Source organism: Primulina eburnea, chromosome 14, assembly GCF_022965805.1.
Source record: "Primulina eburnea isolate SZY01 chromosome 14, ASM2296580v1, whole genome shotgun sequence".
Taxonomy (NCBI): Eukaryota; Viridiplantae; Streptophyta; class Magnoliopsida; order Lamiales; family Gesneriaceae; genus Primulina; species Primulina eburnea.
In genome coordinates, this window is record NC_133114.1 from 24,952,505 (window position 1) to 24,971,720 (window position 19,216).

Here is a 19,216-nt window from a genome sequence, read left to right on the forward strand (position 1 = left end):
CGGTGGTGGCATCATGGCTGTGGCACCAAATTTTGTAGCAGACACCGAAATCACTCAAGTTCTCTGCGGAAAGGAGACGAACCAGATTTATAGGCTAAGGTTTCAGAACCTCAATCGATCATGCCAAAAGAAAATGCGTAGTTGGAGAACATTTTTTTCTAATCTTTATCATGCTGAGGATTGTCATTGACAACATCTTAACAATTCAAAGACATTCTCTCACATTAGTTCTTACAAAATTTATTTTTTTTCCAATCTTTTAAAAAGAAACGTAGATGTATCAAGTTTAACTACATAATCGCGATCAAGACTTTTTATACTTATATCAGTGGACGACACATTTTAAAATTTCGACTAAACATCATTGCAATTTTGTAGTTTTTTGTCTCACAAAATTGAGTCAGGCTAAGGTAAGTGAAAAATATCCTTGCCACTACTCAAGAACAACTCTAATATTGGCAATGAGATCGATTCAAGCTGTGGTATAAGCATTGTGCACGGAAAGGGATTGGAGCCAATGGAAACTTGGATGAGACCTCAAACTCATCACTGTAGCTTATATGGTAATGTTGCTTGATTAGGTACGTGATATATTTTAGTTAATCCATCCTAAAAATAGGATGTTGGTACATATATAATTTGGTGCACTGAATCGTTGGATCTGGAATAGTGTGGGTTTTGCTAATGTCGTGCTTGCGAATGAGGGGGTGGGGCATTGTTCGTCTAGCACATTTTTTCAAATCTTTATCATGCTGAGGATTATCATCGACAACATCTTAACAATTCAATAACATTCTTTCACATTAGTTCTTAAGAAATTTGTTTTTTTTCCAATCTTTTAAAAAGAAATGTAGATGTATCAAGTTTAAAACTACATATTCGCGATCAAGACTTTTTTATCCCTATATCATGGACGACACATTTTAAAATTTCGACTAAACATCATTGTAATTTTGTGGTTTTTGTCTCACAAAATTGAGACAGGCTAAGGTAAGTGAGAAATACCCTTGCCACTACTCAAGAACAACTCTAATATCGATAATGAGGTCGATTCAAGCTGTGGTATACGCATTGTGCACGGAAGGGGATTGGAGCCAATGGAAACTTGGATGGAACCTCAAACTCATCACCGTAGCTTATATGGTAATGTTTCTTGATTATGTACGTGATATATTTTAGTTAATACACCTTAAATAATAGGATGTTGGTACTATATAATTTGGTGCAGGGAATCGTGAGTTTTGCTAATGTCGTGCTTGCGAATGCGGGAGGGGGGGGGGGGGGGGCATTGGGGCATAGTTCGTCTCTATTTCACTCCACTATTGTTTGTGCTCGTTGCACTTTCTTGCTCCATATCTTAGGAAGAGAAATTATACTTGGGAAGGTTGCAAATTTAATTGCTCCATCTCTTTCAAATTTTAAAATATTTTTCGATCACAAAAACTTATAATGTGCAATATTTTTTTCATTTCGAGTTACAGTGTGCTTGGAACCGGGATAATAATATGTGGGTTGTACTACGTGTTGTGGGGAAAAATCAAAGAAATCAAGAAAGTATTTAGACTTGCGCCATCGAGCGAAGATCAAAGCTTAAAGGGCGATCATAATGTCATCCATGGTGGAGGTGGCATCATGGCTGTCGCACCAAATTTTGTACTAGACACGGAAATCACTCAAGTTCTCTGCGGAAAGGAAGACGAACCAGATTATAGGCTAAGGTTTCAGAACCTCAAACGATTGTGTCAGAAGAAAATGCGTAGTTGGAGAACATTTCTTCTAATATTTATCATGCTGAAGATTGTTATCGACACATCTTAACAATTTAAAGACATTCTCGCACATTAGTTCTAATGAATTTGTTTTTTTTATTTCTAATCTTTATTAGAAAATGTAGATGTATCAAGTTTAAAACTACATATTCGCGAGTAAGACTTTTTATCCATATATCTTGGACGACACATTTTAAAATTTCGACTAAATATCATTACAATTTTTTAGTTTTTTAGTTTTATTTATGATATGTGCTTAAGCACGATAATCACAGAGTTATACGTATATATCATACTGCAAATCGACTCAAAATGTGAACACCGATGCATCTTGAATGCTCACTGCAAAGTACTAATTTGATTAAGGTCAGTACTTGTGTCGCAAACAAATAAGAAATGAAATTGATAATGAGAACTCAATTTTATCAATGAAAAATCATATGACAAGTTTAGTATATGTCTCGCGAATACCAGTAGCTACCATATTTGCAATTTCAATAGTTAAGGCGGATTACAACTCAGTGTGACGTTTTGGAAATACTCTAATAAGATTACAAATGGAATTCAATTTTGAAAAAAAAAACAAATAGAATTCTCCTTTTTAGCAGTTGTTGTCAACGCCAATTGAAGTATATTTGCAAAACAATATACATAACACTCTTGAGAAAAGTAAAATAAAAAAGAGCATGCAGTCTGTTCCATGATCCACACATATTGCTAGCTTCATCATATCCTTGACCCCGAATATATTTGATATGCAACTCATGTCGACCAAGAACATTACATATTGATTTTTCAAATGTCACTGCAGTGCTTCGATGTTGTTCTCCTAATTTGATTCGCGGATACTCCATAACAGATTGGCATGACCCTCCTTAAGATACAAGCTCGTCTGATTGCATCTCTTTCATTGATAAGATAGTGGCAAATTGGTGTACACATGGTCGGATCTAGTTGAACATAACCCACTCACATCACTATCAAATATTTGATACTTGGTCGAATGTTATTCATCATAGTTTGAGATCTCAACATTAGTTGGAGAATGCTCCTCTCTAATTGATATACTAACTTTTGGTTAAAATATGAAAACATATTTTTCATCTTGTCTCCTTGAGCTTCCATTGGAAAATCAACCAATTATATACAACAAATGAGAAATGACCAAATAAATACAAAAACACAACAAACTTAATAATAGTCCAATAATTCAACAAAATTATCACCAAAAATTCAAAATTGATTACTCAAATAAATAAACTTAGAAATTAACTAATTTTCAAAAATAAATTTAGACACTAACGAATCTTTTGAGAATTCAACACATGCATTTAAATTTAACTATTTCTTAGCTCTACAATTCACTACAACAATTCACCACATTTATAATTTTGGAGGAATCAACAAATTATATATAATTTATAGATATACAAATTTCGTACCTTGGAAGTTGGAACGACTCCAAACACCCAGACGAAATCCTAGGCTGGCCCCATTACAATCACAAGAAAACATTAGGGAGAAGGAGAGAAATCGATTCACGTGCTATGTTTTAATCAAGGTTCTAAAAAACGTGAAACGCCTCAAAACGCGGATGTCGAGCTCCTAAGATTTTCAAGTTTAAGCGAGCTTAGCAAAGACTTAAGCGTGAAAAAGCGTTTTTATTTTTAATGTAATTGTAATTATCTCTAACTAATAAATAGATAAAATAATACATAAATATGATAAATTTAAGTTTGATGCATTAATTCTCATATTTATAAAAGCATAAAAATTTCAAATTTGCAATCTTTATTTGTTTTTGCAACTAGATCACATTAAAAAATGTTAAATATTTGTCAAATCATTATCAGATATGTTTAATCATAATTAAAATTAAAAATAAACATCTAAATTATAAATCTAATTTATTATTTTAAAATAAAAATACATACCTTCAAATAAAAAATTAAAAATAAATATATGTGATTAATTGTGTTTAAGCATACTTAATTAAATATCTTAATTACGCTTAATTCGGTCAAACTACAGTTTAACCACTTTTTTCCTCTTTTCTTCGAAACGGAGCGTTTTTGTCGAGCTTCAAGCTTAAGCGGACTTTTTAGAACACTGGTTTTAATGGGCTAAAGAAATTTAATATGTTAAAGGCCAAACAAATTTAAATAAGGTTGGACCCAATAAAAACCCACATATACTTATCCTAGTCTTTGGAGTGGACTCCGTCTTTGGTATCAACTAGTCTAAGTATATAACCATCAACAAAACCTAGCTTGTTTTTCACAGAGAGAGATATGATCGTCGATCGATACCAAAAAAGGAATCGAAAATTCAGATAAATCGAGAGATTTAACTTTGCAAATTCGTGCGAGGAAGAATTTCGATTGAGCAGGGGAATCATAATTCTCCTAATATCATATTACAGTTGGAAGAGTGAACTCATACATGTGAAAATGAATCTTATTGAACAAAAATGAACTCAAAAAATGTAAATATTATAAAAGTTAACCCGTATAGAAATTTTTAATAATGTAATTATAAAAATTTGATAATGATATTAGTCATTTAATTACATAATTTTGAGGAGAATAATCAAAATTGATCATCGTTACATATATGTAAGACCATAATTGATTCAACAAAATATATAAAACTAAAAATATCAAAACTCAATACATATAATTATAATATTGTCATTTTTCTTTTTATAGATAATAGAGAAGTTGTTCAAACACCTTTAACTATAAAAAAAACATTTTTATAGAATAGTTGTATAAATAACTATTTATTTAAAAAAAATAAAATACATTTTTAAAATCTTTCTAAAAAAAACCCTTTTATAAAAATATTTTAAAAGTATTTATTTAAGGTAAAAACTTGTGTGAGACGGTCTCACGGGTCGTATTTGTGAAACGGATCTTTTATTTGGGTCACCCATGAAAAAGTACTTTTTATTCTAAGAGTATTACTTTTTATTGTGAATATGTATAGGGTTGACCCGTCTCACAGATTACGATCCGTGAGACAGTCTCACATGAGACCCACTCTTTATTTAAACATAGGGATGTCAATGGAGCATACAAGAAGGATGTTAATTAGGTGAATACACGCATTTGTTGATTACGTAAATTACCATAAAATCCCTATCGATAGTTTCAGTTTATGAATCAGTAAATTAGCATGAAATCCCTATCAATTGTGAAAAAAATTTATTTCGATCAACCTTCCCAATGCAACTAAATTAACCTTTTATATTTATATTAATTAAGTGTGTCATCGTCTTCTTTCTCCCTACTTCGATATTCCTTTAGTCCTTCGAAGATTTTTCTCCTCCGGCCGTTGCTGCATTCCGGCGACTTCCGTTGATGGATTCGGTTAGCAATTCATCATTAAATTGTACAGTTTTTCTATGTTGCTCACCAACCGTCGTACAAATCTATGTGTCTATCAATGAGTGACACTTATATATTAGATGTGACGAAACATATCAAAATTGTATATCTAATAGGTGAATGTCACCTCATTGATTAACACAGAGATTGACATGATCAGATAACAACATAAAAAAACCGTATGTGTGTATATATATTGTAAAACAATATATATTAGGTGTCACTGTTTTTATAATAGATGGCACATAAATTGTTGAAATAAATATTGAAATAGATTGAAAATATTTTCTTAATTCAACCATAATCGCCTATATTCACATAAATGAAAATAAAAATTGCGTTATCTTTTATATTCTAATTAAATTCGAAAACTAGATTATTACGTAAACGGTGAGATTTGAAACCCTAATTATCATTACGTCAAAATCGAATTTGTCTAAAGTTTTATGCAAGACAAATTAAATTTCAATTTTAAGTATACAATCTAAGCGTAAGCAGTGACGTCAATATCAGTTCTGTTTTTATATGGTGTGAGTCTTTAGATTACACTTACTTTGAAATAATTAGTAATTTTATATTTCTTTATTTATTAAATTCAAACGAAGATTTTCTTTTTCTTTTTTTTCATTCACTTTTTTTTTAAAATTTAATTAATTCATTACGTATATAGAATTTTTTTATAATAAAATCAGCATAACTCCACTACCTATATTTAATCGATAATAATTTTATGATATTATTAAAATTTTAATTTACATGTAAATTGTCATAAATTTACAATTAATTTTTTTAAAAAACTAATAAAGAAAGAAAGAGAAGAGGTTCCCGCAGAAGCTAGGCAAAGTGAAGACGCCTGTCGAGAATGCAAGAAATCGATACACCACGTGTCGATTATCACCGTTTTACACAAAGTCAATGCTTATTTAGTTTTTCCTAGAAGAAACCCTTTTTTTTAATCCCATCTTAAAAACAAGAAAAAATTACAGTACTATAAATTAGTTTATTTTCGGTTTACTAATTTAAATTGTCAAATTTTGATTTCATATAGTAACTTGGATTTTTTTTGTTCGTCTCATATTTGTCTGAAAACATTAAATACATCGATATTATTTGACAAAAATAAAACTTATATTACACATATTAAAATATATATAAACAAAATAAATAGAAACAACGTACTTTTTCATCTAATTTTGAAGTATCAAGAGTTGTTTTGCCATATTTTTCCCTTTATTTTTTTGTTAGAATAATTTAATCAGAGTAATATGAGTTTAATTCTCACGAAAGAATCAGTGCCGAATAAACTATATTCGGCGAATTTAGTTGTTTCATACATAAAAAAATAACAAATGACTGTATTAAAACTAAAATTTAACGGATTATATCAATAAAATTAAAAAAAACCAATTTACAAAACTAAAATTATAAAGTTCCCTAAAAATTATCTCCCCACTCAACAATTTTAATGGCATCTGACAATGAAATACACACATACACACACAATTATAGTTTCAACAAATGACTCTTTCTAAACTGCGCATCGAATTCGAACCCCTATCGCACCACGCCATATCCACCATGCATGCACTTTGACACAAAACCCTCCAAATTCACTTTACTATACACATGTAGCACACGTCTCTCCTCTCCAAATTACCTTTTTCTTTTCACCCTCTCTCTCTCTGCATATAAATATAGATTACAATATTGACAAAATTTTCTTGGTCTTTATATATATATATATAGATATATATATATATACACACACGTACAAAACACAGACAAGTGCAGATTCAGGGATCCCAAATGTGGAGACTTTGTGATTCGATGCATGGGTTGAAACCCACGATTATGATGGTGGCAGTACAGGTTGCACTAACGGGCGTTAACGTGTTCTACAAATTGGCCGCAAACAATAGGATGAGCATGCGAGTTCTGGTCGCCTATCGCCTCATCTTCGCTGCTGCAACTGTTGTTCCCATTGCCCTTATCGTTGAAAGGTACTATATAATTAGATCCGAGAGCAGTGAATTTGAATTTTCAAGAAAATTATTTACACGTTCAAATTTTATGCTTTTTCTAAAAAAGGAAATTTAAAAAAATTGCGTTTCGTTAGATTAGTTCTTGATAATTATGGTATAATTAAACTGAAGGTGACGTTTGCCTTTTTTTTGGATTTTTAAAGGGTAAAAGAACTTTCTTACTTCATCTTTTTTCATGGGAAGAAAGCTTTGGGGATTCAAATTAATGCAAACTAATTTTCTCACACGGGAAAAAGAGTTGGTGTCACATTCAAGCACGGGTTTTTTTATCACAACAACAGCCTGAAATCGACATAATATATATATATATATATATATATATATATATATAATATTAACTAATGTTGTATTATGTTAACATATACATGAGATATTGATAATATCACAATGAAGTATATAATTTGGTTTTGAGATTGAAATACATAATTACTGTACAAATTTTAGATTATATTGCAGGAAAAAGAGGCCAAAATTGACACGGAAAATAGCTTTTCAGACATTCATTTCTGCATTGTTTGGGTGAGTACATATGTTGTATTGATTTGTTTAACACTTTTAAAGATAGTGATTAATTTTAAAAAATAATATGTAATATCGTTGAATCAAAATTTAATTTGATTTGAAGCAAAAAATATTGCAATCAGGGGATCAATGGCACAAAACTTGTATGCGGAGAGCTTAGCCCTGACAACAGTCACGTTCGCCGCAGCTATGTCTAACCTTATACCGGCTGTCACCTTTGTTTTAGCAATACTTTTTCGGTAAATTGTTTTAAAATATTTTTTTTTATGTTATGCACTACCATATAAATATATATATATATATATATATATATATATATATATATATATATATATATATATATATTATGCTTATTTTAATGAATGAGATCATTTTTTAACATTCAAATTTGTATTCAAATTTGTATAGCATAATTGACCCAATTCTCACATTTTTCTAATATAAAACCATATGTTAGTTTGCATTTTTTCCCCCAACAGAATCAAATAAAATCGAACAAAGGGATTAATAAAGTAGATTTGGGGGATTATCAGGGGAAAATAACTTTTTTTTTCCACTAAAACCTATTAACTCGTTAATTAAATATAGTTTTAGTTCACTAATTTTTAATTTTCGATTATTTTGTCAAATAAATGATATTTTGCGGCATATGTCAGCATTTTTCAACATCACATCTTCATTCCTAGTGTTATGCCAGTACTTTCGACACTATGTTATAAATTTTCAGTGTTATGTTAACATTCCGATAAAATATTACTAAAAGTTACTGGAAAAAAAAAACCCAACTTTGAAAGCACGATGATTATAGACATTCTTTAATCCTAAAAAAAAATACTTTTACGCATGTGTGAATATGGTTTGATTATTTAGGATGGAGAAATTGGGGTTGAAGACAATGGCTGGCAAAGCAAAGGTGATGGGAACATTTCTGAGTATAGGAGGAGCTATGCTTTTGACTTTTTTCAAGGGTTTGGAAGTCAAAATTTGGTCAATCCATGTTCACTTTCTTCAGAAAAATAAACATGCAGATGGCCACATTGTAGTAGCCAACCAAAAGTCCATTAATAACGTTATAGGCCTTTTGCTCGCTCTCGCTTGCTGCTTCAGTTATTCGTTTTCCTTGATTATTCAGGTAAATTAATTTTCCAACATTAAAATATTTTTTTAAATATTATTATTTTGGTTATATATATAGTAGTAGTAGTATATTATGTGTGTGTGTGTAATTAAGATATTGATCTTTGGATAATTTAATATATGAAGGTTGAAGGTGAATTATCTTTTCAATTAAGAAACAACTTTGAAATTCTACCAATATGGCAGCATGAAACAACTTTTTCTGGCTTAAATTGAAATGTGGATGAACGATTCGTTCGCATATTTTGTCAAGCATGTAAAGTCTTCGAATTTCGTATGTGTGTATGTATATAATTGGTTTCACAAAATTGATACAGGCTAAGGTGAGTGAGAAGTACCCTTGTCACTACTCAAGCACAGCTCTAATATCGGTAATGGGGTCGATTCAAGCTGTGGTATATGCATTGTGCACAGAAAGGGATTGGAGCCAATGGAAACTTGGATGGGACCTCAAACTCCTCACTGTAGCTTATATGGTAATGTTTCTTGATTAGGTACGTGATATATTTTAGTTAATCCATCCTAAAAAAATAGGATATTGGTACATATATAATTTTGTGCAGGGAATCATTGGATCTGGATTAATGTGGGTTTTGCTAATGTCGTGCTTGCGAATGAGGGGGCCATTGTTCGTCTCTGTTTTCAATCCGCTATTGCTTGTACTCGTAGCACTTTCTTGCTCCATATTTCTTGACGAGAAGTTATACTTGGGAAGGTTGCAAATTTTATTGCTCCTTCTTTTCAAGTTTTAAAATATTTTTCGATCACAAAAACTTATAATGTGCAATATTTTTTTTTCATTTTGAGTTACAGTGTGCTTGGAACCGGGATAATAATATGTGGGTTGTACTGTGTGTTGTGGGGAAAAAGCAAAGAAATCAAGAAAGTATGTAGACTTGTGCCATCGAGTGAAGATCAAAGCTTAAAGGGCGATCATAATGTCATCCATGGCGGTTGTGGCATCATGGCTATGGCACCAAATTTTGTATCAGACACTGAAATCACTCAAGTTCTCTTCGGAAAGGAAGACGAACCAGATTTAGAGGCTAAGATTTCAGAACCTCAAACGATCGTGCCAAAAGAAAATGCGTAGTTGGAGAACATTTTTCAAATCTTTATCATGCTGAGAATTGTCATCGAAACATCTTAACAATTCAAAGGCATTCTCGCACGTTAATTCTAATGAAATTTGTTTTTTTTTTCAATTTTTAAAATAAATGTAGATGTATCAAGTTTAAAACTACATATTCGCGAGCAAGACTTTTATCCATATATTTTGGACGAGACATTTTTAAATTTGACTAAACATCATTGCAATGTTTTAGTTTTTTGGTTTTATACGGTGATAAAAAAATAATAAATAAAATAATATTTTTTTCTTTTTTAACTTGAACTTCTGTCATTTTCTATTTTTGAACAAACACGACTTTTTGGTATACTAATTTGGGTTCGGTCGAACCTACCCTTGCGGGCAGTGCCCGTAGGGGTCGATCGAACGGCTCGGATTTTTCCGAGTCAATTTTTTTTTTTTTTTACATGGAGGTGGGCTCGGATCACTCATGGGGAGTGATCCGGGCCGTTCACTGCCCGTGCAGGCACTGCCTGCACGGGTAGGGTGAAACAAACCTAATTTGTACATACTTTTAAATTTTAGTTATTTTTATTGGAATGATTATGTTGTGCTAGAAAGTGATGATATGAACAAAAATATATTAAGTGACAACGAACATTGATGATGTACTGATGTGTGCGATGTAATGTCAAAACTCTACACAAATTAGGCATTAAAAAAACTCTGACCTTGGTACAGAGAGAACAATTCGCTTTTCTATTGAAAAAATTCTTGGACTGTAGCTCTCTTGAAAGAGATTCTTTAGATCCAACTAAATTTCAAAAGCAGATAGCGAAGATGATACTCGCTGAAATATCTTTAGACATAAATTCTAAAATCTAGGAAATCACAATGTTCTTGTTACGGATCCACAAATTGAGCAAATTCAAATCGATAAAAGCAAGGATGTACCCGAATTTTTTTTACGAATGCTCACATAACCAATATAAATAAAATATTTAAAATTTAAAATGATGAATTTTTTAAAAAAATTAATGTTAAACAAAAATATTACAAACTAGATATAAATTACTGAAGATGTGCTATGCTGTTTTTCATTGAATAGAAAAATGCAATTCTTAACATTTGTTTTAAATTCTTTTAAAATATTTTTTTATGTTATTCACACACCATATATATAGATTATGATTATTGTGATGAATGAGATCATTTCTTATCATTCAAATTTGTATAGAATAATTGACCCAATTCTCGCATTTTTCTAATTAAAAACCATATGTTAGTTTGCACAACTCCCCCCCCCCCCCCCCCCCGTTTGTATTGATTTTTTTAACATTTTAAAGATTGTAATTAATTAAAAATATATATATATATAATATCGTTGAATCAAAATTTAATTTGATTTGAAACAAAAAATATTGCAATCAGCGCATCAATGGCACAAAACTTGTATGCACAGAGCTTAGCCCTGACCACGGTCACGTTTGTCGCAGCTATGTCTAACGTCATACCGGCTGTCACCTTTGTTTTAGCAATAATTTTTCGGTAGATTGTTTTAAAATAATTTTCTTATGTTATGCAAACACCATATATATAGATTATGCTTATTTTGATGAATGAGATCATTTCTTAACATTCAAATTTGTATAGCATAACTGACTCAATTCTCGCATTTTTCTAATTGAAAACCATATATGTTAGTTTGCATCTCTCCCCCCACCCCATTTGTATTGATTTTTTTTTAACATTTTTAAAGATTGTAATTAATTAAATATATATATATATATATATATATATATATATAATATCGTTGAATCAAAATTTAATTTGATTTGAAACAAAAAATATTGCAATCAGCGCATCAATGGAACAAAACTTGTATGCAGAGAGCTTAGCCCTGACCAAGTCACGTTCGTCGCAGCTATGTCTAACCTCATACCGGCTGTCACCTTTGTTTTAGCAATAATTTTTCGGTAGATTGTTTTAAAATAATTTTCTTATGTTATGCAAACACCATATATATAGATTATGCTTATTTTGATGAATGAGATCATTTCTTAACATTCAAATTTGTATAGCATAATTGACTCAATTCTCGCATTTTTCTAATTGATAACCATATGTTAGTTTGCATCTCCCCCCCCAATTTGAATTGATTTTTTTAATATTTTTAAATATTGTAATTAATTAAAAATATATATATAATATCGTTGAATCAAAATTTAATTTGATTTGAAACAAAAAATATTTCAATCAGCGCATCAATGGCACACAACTTGTATGCAGAGAGCTTAGCCCTGACCAAGTCACGTTCGTCGCAGCTATGTATCACCTCATAACGGCTGTCTCCTTTGTTTTAGCAATAATTTTTCGTTAGATTGTTTTAAAATAATTTTCTTATGTTATGCAAACACCATATATATAGATTATGCTTATTTTGATGAATGAGATCATTTCTTAACATTCAAATTTGTATAGCATAATTGACTCAATTCTCGCATTTTTCTAATTGAAAACCATATGTTAGTTTGCATCTCTCCCCCCCCACCCCATTTGTATTGATTTTTTTAACATTTTTAAAGATTGTAATTAATTAAATATATATATATATATATATATATATATATATATATATATATATATATATATATATAATATCGTTGAATCAAAATTTAATTTGATTTGAAACAAAAAATATTGCAATCAGCGCATCAATGGCACAAAACTTGTATGCAGAGAGCTTAGCCCTGACCACAGTCACGTTCGTCGCAGCTATGTATAACCTCATAACGGCTGTCACCTTTGTTTTAGCAATAATTTTTCGGTAGATTGTTTTAAAATAATTTTCTTATGTTATGCAAACACCATATATATAGATTATGCTTATTGTGATGAATGAGTTCATTTCTTAACATTCAAATTTTTATAGCATAATACCCAATTCTCGCATTATTCTAATTAAAAACCATATGTTAGTTTGTATCTCCCCCACCCCCCGCACATTAACTAATGATGTATTATGTTAACATATACATGCGACACTCATAATTTCACAATGGAGTATATATATAATTTGGTTTTGGGATTGAAATGCATAGTTACTGTACAAATCTGAAATTATATTGCAGGAAAATTAGGCCAAAATTGACACGGAAAATAGGTTTTCAGATATTCCTTTATGCATTGTTTGGGTGATAACATATGTTGTATTGATTTGTTTAACATTTTTAAAAATTGTAATTAATTAAAAATATATATAATATCTTTGGATCAAAATTTAATTTGATTTGAAAGAAAAAATATTGCAATCAGGGGATCAATGCCACAAAACTTCTATGCAGAGAGCTTAAACCTGACCACATTCACGTTCGCCGCAGTTATGTCTAAGCTCATACTGGATGTCACCTGTTTTTAGTAATACTTTTTGGTAAATTGTTTTAAAATAATTTTCTTATGTTATGCACACACCATATATAAAGATTATGCTTATTTTGATGAATAAGATCATTTTTTAACATTAAAATTTGTACCTCATAATTGACTTAATTCTCGCATTTTTCTAATTTAAAAACCATATGTTAGTTTGCATCTCCCACCCCCCCCCCCCCCCCCCCCCCCCAATTAACTAATGATGTAATATGTTAACATATACATGCGATACTGATAATATCACAATGGAGTATATATTTTGGTTTTGAGATCGAAATGCATAATTACTGTACAAATATTAAATTTTATTGCAGGAAAAAGAGGCCAAAATTGAAAAAGAAAATAGTTTTTCAGACATTCCTTTCTGCATTGTTTGGGTGAGTACATATGTTGAGTTGATTTGTTTAACATTTTTAAAGATTGTAATTAATAAAAAAAATATATATAATATCGTTGAATCAAAATTTAATTTGATTTGAAGCAAAAAATATTGCAATCAGGGGATCAATGGCACAAAACTTGTATGCGGAGAGCTTAGTCCTGACCACAGTCAAGTTCGTCGCAGCTATGTCTTACCTCATACCGGCTGTCACCTTTGTTTTAGCAATAATTTTTCGGTAATTATTTTAAAATAATTTTTTTATGTTATGGACACACCATATATATAGATTATTGTTATGAATGAGATCATTTCTTAACATTCAAAATTATATAGCATAATTGACACAATTCTAGCATTTTTCTAATTTAAAACCATAGTTTAGTTTGTATCCACCCCCCCCCCCCCCCCCCCCCCCCGCACATTAACTAATGATGTATTATGTTAACATATACATGCGATACTCATAATATCACAAAGAAGTATATATATAATTTGGTTTTTGGATTGAAATGCATAGTTACTGTACAAATCTTAAATTATATTGCAGGAAAAAGAAGCCAAAATTGACAGGGAAAATAGCTTTTCAGACATTCCTTTCTGCATTGTTTGGGTGAGTAAATATGCTGTATTGATTTGTTTAACATTTTTAAAGATTGTAATAAATTAAAAATATATAAATAATATCGTTAAATCAAAATTTAATTTGATTTGAAGCAAAAAATATTGCAATCAGGGGATCAATGACACAAAACTTGTATGTGGAGAACTTAGCCCTGACTACAGTCACGTTCGCCGCAGCTATGTCTAACCTCATACCGGCTGTCACCTTTGTTTTAGCAATAATTTTTCGGTAAATTCTTTTAAATTTATATAGCATAATTGACCAAATTCTCGCTGTTTTTAATTTAAAACCATATATTAGTTTGCATCTCACCCCCCCCCCCCCCTCCCACATACACACATTAATTAATGATGTATTATGTTAACATATACATGCGATACTGATAATATCATAATGGAGAATATAATTTTGTTTTGGATTGAAATGCATAATTACTGTACAAATCTTAAATTATATTTCAGGAAAAAGAGGCTAAAATTGACAGGAAAACTAGCTTTTCAGATTCCTTTCTGAATTGTTTGGGTGAGTATATATGTTGTATTGATTTGTTTAACATTTTAAAGATTGTAATTAATTAAATATATATATATATATATATATATATATATATATATATATATATATTTAATATCGTTGAATCAAAATTTAATTTGATTTGAAACAAAAAATATTGCAATCATGGGATCAATGGCAAAAACCTTGTATGCGGAGAGCTTAGCCCTGACCACAGTCATGTTCGACGCAGCTATGACTACCTCATACCGGCTGTCACCTTTGTTTTAGCAATATTTTTCGGGAAATTGTTTTAAAATAATTTTCTTATGTTATGCACACACCATATATATAGATTATGTTTACTTTGATGAATGAGATCATTTCTTATCATTCAAATTTGTATAGCATAATTGACCCAATTCTTACATTTTTCTAATTTAAAACATATGTTAGTTTGCATATAATAAAATAGATTTGGGGGATTATCATGGGGAAAATAACTTTTTTTCCACTATAACCTATTAACTCGTTACTTAAATTTGGTTTTAGTGCCCTAATTTTTTATTTTCGATTATTTTGTCAAATTAATGATGCGTTGCGACATATCTTAGCATTTTCCAATATCACATCTTCATTTCTTAGTGTTATGCCAGGATTTTCGACACTACATATGATTTTTCAGTGTTACATTAGCACTCCGACGAAATATAACTAAAATTTACTGGAAAAAAATATTCAAACTTTGAACGAACGTGCCGTGATTATAGAAGTTCTTTAATCCTAAAAAAATTACCTTTACGCATGTGTGAATATGGTTTGATTATTTCGGATGGAGAAATTCGGGTTGAAGACAATGGCTGGCAAAGCAAAGGTGATGGGAACATTTCTGAATATAGGAGGAGCTATGCTTTTGACTTTTTTACAAGGGTTTGGAAGTCAAAATTTGGTTAACACATCTTGACTTTCTTCAAACAAATAAACATGCAGATGGCCACGTGACAGCAGCCAACCAAAAGTCCATTAATAACATTATAGGCCTTTTGCTCGCTCTCGCTTGCTGCTTCAGTTATTCGTTTTCCTTGATTATTCATGTAAATTATTTTTCCAGCAGTAAACTAATATTTTAAAATCTAATTCTTTTTAATATATATATATATATATATATGTGTGTGTGTGTGTGTGTGCGTGTGTGTGTAACTAAGATATTGATCTTTGGATAATTTAATATATGAAGGTTAAAGGTGAATTATCTTTTCAGTTAAGAAACAACTTTGAAATTCTACCAATATGGATGTACGAAACAACTTTTGGCTGCTTAATTGAAATCTGGATGAATGATTCGTTTAGTTTCGACTTGATTATTGATCAGTTCGCATATTTCGTCAAGCATGCAAAGTCTTCGAATTTCGTATGTATGTGTATAATTGGTTTCACAAAATTGATACATACTAAGGTGATAAAGAAGTACCCTTGCCACTACTCAAGCACAGCTCTAATATCGGTAATGGGGTCGATTCAAGCTGTGGTATATACATTGTGCATGGAAATGGATTCGAGCCAATGGAAACTTGGATTGGACCTCAAACTCCTCACCATAGCTTATATGGTAATGTTTCTTGATTAGGTACGTGATATATTTTAGTTAATCCATCCTAAAAAATAGGATGTTGGTACATATATAATTTTGCGCATGGAATCGTTGGATCTGGAATAATGTGGGTTTTGATAATGTCGTGCTTGCGAATGAGGGGGCCATTGTTCGTCTCTATTTTCAATCCGCTATTGCTTGTACCCGTAGCACTTTCTTGCTCCATATTTCTTGACAAGAAGTTATACTTGGGAAAGTCACAAATTTTATTGCTCCTTCTCTTTCAAGTTTTAAAATATTTTTTGATCACAAAAACTTATAATGTGCAATATTTTTTTCATTTCGAGTTACAGTGTACTTGGAACCGGGGATAATAATATGTGGGTTGTACTGCGTGTTGTGGGGAAAAAGCAAAGAAATCAAGCAAGTATGTAGACTTGCGCCATCGAGCGAAGATCAAAGCTTAAAGGGCGATCATAATGTCATCCATGGCGGTGGTGGCATCATGGTTGTGACACCAAATTTTGTACCAGACACTGAAATCACTCAAGTTCTCTGCAGAAAGGAAGACAAACCAGATTTAGAGGCTAAGGTTTCAGAACCTCAAACGATCGTGCCAAAAAGAAAATGCGTAGTTGGAGCACATTTTTTCAAATCTTTATCATGCTGAGGATTGTCATCGACACATCTTAACAATTCAAAGGCATTCTCGCACATTAGTTCTAATGAAATTTGTTTTTTTTTCAATCTTTAAAAAAAATGTAGATGTATCAAGTTTAAAACTACATATTCGCAAGCAAGATTTTTTATCCATATATCTTGGACGACACATTTTAAAATTTCGATAAACATCATTGCAATTTTTTTTGTTTTTTGGTTTTATTTGTGATACGGTACTAAAAAATTAATAAAAAATAATATTTTTTCTTTTGTAACTTGAACTTCTATCATTTTCTATTTTTGAACGAACACGACTTTTTTGTATACTAATTTGTACATTTTTAAAAATTTTAGTTATTTTTATTTGAGTCATGATGTTGTGCTAGAAAGTGATGAGATGAAACAAAAATATATTAAGTGACATTGCTGATGTACTGATGTGTGCGATGTAATGTCAAAACTCCATAAATTAGGCATTGACAAAACTCTGACCTTGGGACAGAGAGAACAATTCGCTTTTCGATTGAAAAATTTCTTGGACTATAGCTCTCTTGAAAGCGATTCTTTAGATCAACTAAATTTCAAGAGCAGACAATGAAAATGATACTCACTGAAATATCTTTAGACATAAATTTTAAAATCTAGGAAATCACAATGTTCTTGTTACGGATCCACAAATTGAGCAAATTGAAATCGATAACAACAAGGATGCAATCGTAATTTTTTTATGAATGCTCAGATAACCAATATAAATAAAATATTTAAAAATTAAAATGATGAACATTTACAAAACATTTAATATTAAATAAAAATATTACAAACTAGATATAAACTACGGAAGATGTGCTATCATGTTTTTCATTGAATATAAAAATTCAATTATTGAATCAGTGTCTATTCTTAAAGTAAACTCTCTTTCAATGTAAACATTCATATAATGTGTTAATAACTCTTCTTCTATCTTATTTTGGAGAGAAGTTTGAAAAAATTTCAAAGTTGAGAATGATCGTTTTGTTTAAATAACTTAAAATTTTCTCGAAGTTCCAAAGTAGAGGTAAATCTAAGAAATTCTACGGCCCCATTATCGAATCTACTATTGAGTTCTATCACTTCAAAATCTATTGCAACATGAAATACTACAAAACAATAATGTGTTGAACTACAATAGAAACAATTTGCTAGCATGTACATCTTGTAGCATATCTATAACTAGCATTCATATATGTTGTCTCAATACCAACCGATTGCACGATCATTAAAAGAATATCATAACCTTATGCTCTAAAAGTATAAAGTAAAATTTTGGTAGTTGAGACAAAATCCATAAAATGTCTTAAGACTTCTCTTCCAAAGCTCAACAAAGAAAATTGTGATAATCATAATCTTATGTATTAAAACATAAATATGAAATCAAATTATCTCAATTCAATCAAATAACATGTAGCAAAAAGTAATACTTTTTCATAGATGATCCAAATAAGATATTTGTCTCACAAAATACGACATGTGAGACCGTCTCACACAAGTTTTTGTCTTAATTTCATTGGAGAACTAGAAATAATTTTTTTGACAATAAAGACCTCTTAATAAATAAATAAAAATACTGACACGAGGATTGAGTCGTGAACTGAAATATTGGTATGAATTTTAGGCTAATTTACCCATTAAATAACACAATGACTAAAATTTAATAAAAACTAGTTGTATATGTATACTATATTATTATTTTTCACTGATTAAGATTATCGCAATATTTTTTTATAATACAAAATATAATTCTATTATTTATATTTGATTTTAAACCAAATCAAATATTAACCAACTTAATGATTAGAGTCGTCAATTTCTCGTGGGGTTAACTCATCCCACTATTAAAAAGAGACTTTTGGGTTAGTGATTTTTTTTGGAGGTGGGTTGAAACGAGCTAACATGTTTGGTCGCCGGTTGGGGCGAGTTAGTCAAACAATTTTTTTAAATAACTTTTATATGATTAATAAGTTTGGAAATTATTTATATATTTATTTATAATAATTTATGTATAATTGATTAATTTTGAAATATTTATATTATTTATAAAGATTTATATATGGTTGATAAAATTAGAAAGAT

At 30.4% G+C, this 19,216-nt stretch overlaps 1 protein-coding gene and 1 pseudogene across 4 annotated transcripts; both read left to right on the plus strand.

Moving 5' to 3' along the window:
- Positions 1-6,869: 6,869 nt before the first annotated feature.
- LOC140812533 (WAT1-related protein At1g68170-like) lies at positions 6,870-10,108 on the plus strand. Of its 4 annotated transcripts, none has more exons than XM_073170827.1 (7): positions 6,870-7,158; positions 7,657-7,719; positions 7,845-7,961; positions 8,593-8,854; positions 9,177-9,335; positions 9,423-9,574; positions 9,673-10,108. In XM_073170827.1, exons 1-7 carry the CDS (start codon positions 6,965-6,967, stop codon positions 9,950-9,952), a joined length of 1,227 nt encoding a protein of 408 aa, XP_073026928.1. In that variant the 5' UTR covers positions 6,870-6,964; the 3' UTR covers positions 9,953-10,108. The 4 variants fall into 4 exon arrangements, with proteins under 4 accessions (XP_073026928.1, XP_073026929.1, XP_073026930.1 ...); XM_073170826.1 differs by having other exon boundaries at positions 6,871-7,158; positions 7,645-7,719; XM_073170828.1 differs by lacking the exon at positions 7,845-7,961 and having other exon boundaries at positions 7,645-7,719.
- Positions 10,109-15,625: 5,517 nt separating this feature from the next.
- Positions 15,626-17,235, plus strand: LOC140812926 (WAT1-related protein At1g68170-like; annotated as a pseudogene).
- Positions 17,236-19,216: the final 1,981 nt, after the last annotated feature.

Bases quoted from the DNA above. Each gene is read 5' to 3' on its own strand.
- LOC140812533 (XM_073170826.1), top strand. From the start codon at position 6,965: ATGTGGAGACTTTGTGATTCGATGCATGGGTTGAAACCCACGATTATG. The intron at 7,720-7,844 runs GTGAGTACATAT...TATTGCAATCAG, and splicing joins TTCATTTCTGCATTGTTTGG to GGGATCAATGGCACAAAACT. The intron at 9,575-9,672 runs GTTGCAAATTTT...TTTGAGTTACAG, and splicing joins GAGAAGTTATACTTGGGAAG to TGTGCTTGGAACCGGGATAA.